This window comes from Phytophthora infestans, genomic scaffold, assembly GCF_000142945.1.
Source record: "Phytophthora infestans T30-4 supercont1.425 genomic scaffold, whole genome shotgun sequence".
NCBI classification, from domain to species: Eukaryota; Oomycota; class Peronosporomycetes; order Peronosporales; family Peronosporaceae; genus Phytophthora; species Phytophthora infestans.
The window spans coordinates 46,850-50,479 of NW_003303335.1; the positions used below are offsets into that span (position 1 = coordinate 46,850).

Here is a 3,630-nt window from a genome sequence, read left to right on the forward strand (position 1 = left end):
CACGTAAACGTCACTCTTTATGCATAAACATTTACTCCTTCCTCCTAATCCAGCCTTCCCCTGTGGATTCGTCTCCTCTTTCTTTCCGATGTGACCAACTCACATCAGCGATCCTCCTCCTCCTGGCCCACACCCTTCCTGTGGTTCCTTCTTCATCCTCCCATCGACATGACCAACTTACATCCATGGATCCCCTTCCTACTCTTCTTCATGAAACTGCATCACGCCGAATCTGTTACGATTCGTACGATCCCGCAAGAAATCATAGAGTAATGCTCCACAGTTCAGATCTGCCTCGTCTACCCAACTGAGTTCGTCATATCCACGCCAATACACCAGAAATTCACGGTAAATCCGCCCGTATCTAGTTCGCTTCCCCGATCTCATATCGGTGATCCTCTCGACTTCGAACTCGTCGGCCTCGAGGTCCACATTCCAACTATCTTCCGGTAGGAGGACTTTGTCGAAGTCTACCCGGTCGGATCCATCCACCGAAAGACGGGTTTGCGGCCGATCTGGATATTCTTGTTGGAAGTGCAAGATGTGCACGTACATCGACTCCAGAGTAGTATCCTATTTTACGGCATATGGAAGGTTCTAGAAGGATCTAGGCATAGTGATAGGTCTTAGTTAGCGGATGGTCGGTTAGTTCTCACTTCGAGATTGGTAAAGCCACTGACGAGGCCCCGGCGGGGGCCGAAACGCGTCTGGCACGCGTTCAATCCAAGTCATTCACATCTACTCAATTCTACATTTCCTACAGGTTATGAGCCCAAACGGCTTGGTATGGGCACTGCGGTGTACGCGGAATACGCGCTGGGGGAGTCCACGCTCAAGTCGTCGCGGAAGCAACGGGCTACGACGACAGGGGGAGCGGAACATACAAGTGCGCGGTGGACACGCAGTCGCTCTTTGCGTTCGGGAAAAGGACGGGCGAGTTCTGCACAAGGAGGTGGTTTCGAGTGGTGTGAGTGGTGGATCGAAAGAGGTCGTTTGAGAAGGGGAACAACAACAAGCTCAAGCAAGGCTCAAGGACGGCTACAAGGTGTCAAGGGACGACGTGGTGGTGAACATGAGGGAGCCGGGAAACCTAGCGAACGCGGCAGCAACGGATACGCTGGCCAGCTCGCAGGTGGTAAACCCTACAAGAATGTATGCAGTGAAGAGGCTGCAGCTGACAAGCATCATGCGGAGAGAAGCAGAATGGCTGTACGCTCGTGACCAAGACGGCTACGACTCATGTCGTTGAGGGGGAGTGTTGGAAGTGCAAGATGTGCACGTACATCGACTCCAGAGTAGTATCCTATGTTACGGCATTTGGAAGGTTCTAGAAGGATCTAGGCATAGTGATAGGTCTTAGTTAGCGGATGGTTGGTTAGCTCTCACTTCGAGATTGGTAAAGCCACTGACGAGGCCCCGGCGGGGGCAGAAACGCGTCTGGCACGCGCTCAATCCAAGTCATTCACATCTACTCGATTCTACATTTCCTACAGGTTATGAGCCCAAACGGCTTGGTATGGGCACTGCGGTGTACGCGGAATACGCGCTGGGGGAGTTCACGCTCAAGTCGTCGCGGAAGCAACGGGCTCCGACGACAGGGGGAGCGGAACATACAAGTGCGCGGTGGACACGCAGTCGCTCTTTGCGTTCGGGAAAAGGACGGCCGAGTTCTGCACAAGGAGGTGGTTTCGAGTGGTGTGAGTGGTGGATCGAAAGAGGTCGATCGAGAAGGGGAACAACAACAAGCTCAAGCAAGGCTCAAGGACGGCTACAAGGTGTCAAGGGACGACGTGGTGGTGAACATGAGGGAGCCGGGAAACCTAGCGATCGCGGCAGCAACGGATACGCTGGCCAGTGCGCAGGTGGTAAACCCTACAGGAATGTATGCAGTGAAGAGGCTGCAGATGACAAGCATCATGCGGAGAGCAGCCGATGGATGTACACTCGTGACCAAGACGGCTACGACTCATGTCGTCGAGGGGGAGTGTTGGAAGTGCAAGATGTGCACGTACATCGACTCCAGAGTAGTATCCTATGTTACGGCATATGGAAGGTTCTAGAAGGGTCTAGGCATAGTGATAGGTCTTAGTTAGCGGATGGTTGGTTAGTTCTCACTTCGAGATTGGTAAAGCCACTGACGAGGCCCCGGCCGGGGCCGAAACGCGTCTGGCACGCGTTCAATCCAAGTCATTCACATCTACTCGATTCTACATTTCCTACAAGCCGACATCACGATCACCGAGGATGTGACAGCCAAGTCGGAGATCCCGACGCTGTACAACACCGGTCGCGCGATCACTGGCGCGAATGTCGCCCATGCGACGTGTGGTGCGCAAGGAGGTCATCAAAAACGCCAGCGGTGTGTTCAAACCGGGCACCATCACGTTGGTGCTAGGTCAGCCCGGCTCCGGCAAGTCGGCGCTGATGAAGATGCTGTCGGCGCAGTTCCCCGTGGAGAGCAACATTACCGTTGAGGGCGAGATCACATACAATGGCGTGCCACAGAAGGATATCATCAAGCGCGTACCTCACTTCATCGAGTACGTGCCCCAATGCAGACCAAATCATTCGCGGCAGCTCGCAGGAGCAGATGAAGCGTCTAACAATCGGAGTGGAGCTGGCTGCTCAACCGAGTATCCTGTTTTTGGACGAACCTACGAGCGGTCTGGACGCTCACTCGGCCAAGGTCATCATGGACGGTGTGCGTAAGGTGGCAGACAGCGGCCGTACGATCGTGTGTACCATTCATCAGCCGTCATCCGATGTGTTCTTCTTGTTCGACCACTTGATCTTGCTCAAGCGTGGCGGCGAGTCGGTGTTCGTGGGTGAGTTGGGCACGCGATGCCAGAAGCTGGTCAAATATCTGGAATCGGTTCCTACTGTCAAGCCGTGTCCACCCAAGCAGAACCCTGCTCCGTGGATGCTTGAAGTGATCGGTGCCGGTGTGAGCAACGAACGCGCCCGTGACTTGGACTTCGTGGACATTTTCTCGAAAAGTGAGGAGAAACGCCACTTGGACGACATGCTACAGCAGCCTGGTATCACGACGACTTCACCGGAGTGGCCGGAGGTGACGTTCATGAAGAAGCGCGCTTCCAAGGGCTCCACTCAAATGTACTTTTTGATGAAGCGATTTCTCAACCTGTACTGGCGTAGTCCGGCGTTCAACCTGACCCGTTTCGGCATCGTGTTTGGCGTTGCTATCATCTGCGGTCTGGCGTTCCTGAGTGTGGATTACACGACGTACAGCGGTCTGGTCGGTGGTGTAGGTCTGGTGTTCATGTCGACTTTGTTCATGGCTATGGCTGGCTTCATGGGCACGTTACCAGTGTACTCGACGGACCGTTTCAGCGTTCTACCGTGAGCACGCCGCCGAGACGTACAATTCGCTGTGGTATTTTGTCGCAAACGACGGTGGTGGAGATCCCCGTACGTGTTCGGACAGTCACTGCTGGTTCATCGTCATTCTTTTTACCCGATGCTAGGTTTCGAGGGATTTCGCTACGGCCGTGCTTGTACTGAGTGCACGTGTCGTTGTTCGGAGCTGGAGTCAAATGATACTTCGCACAGTTGCTGAGTCCACGCAGTCCCCGAATTTCCAAAGAAGATACTAGTAATGGAGAGCAGTTG

General features: G+C 54.1%; 1 protein-coding gene across 1 annotated transcript; it reads left to right on the plus strand.

Moving 5' to 3' along the window:
- Positions 1-2,590: 2,590 nt before the first annotated feature.
- Positions 2,591-3,269, plus strand: PITG_21569 (ATP-binding Cassette (ABC) Superfamily; the record flags this gene model as incomplete). The annotated part of the gene is made up of 2 exons (XM_002894810.1): positions 2,591-3,176; positions 3,229-3,269. The coding sequence occupies 2 exons, from the start codon at positions 2,591-2,593 to the stop codon at positions 3,267-3,269; spliced, it is 627 nt and encodes a 208-aa protein (XP_002894856.1).
- Between the last annotated feature and the right edge of the window lie 361 nt (positions 3,270-3,630).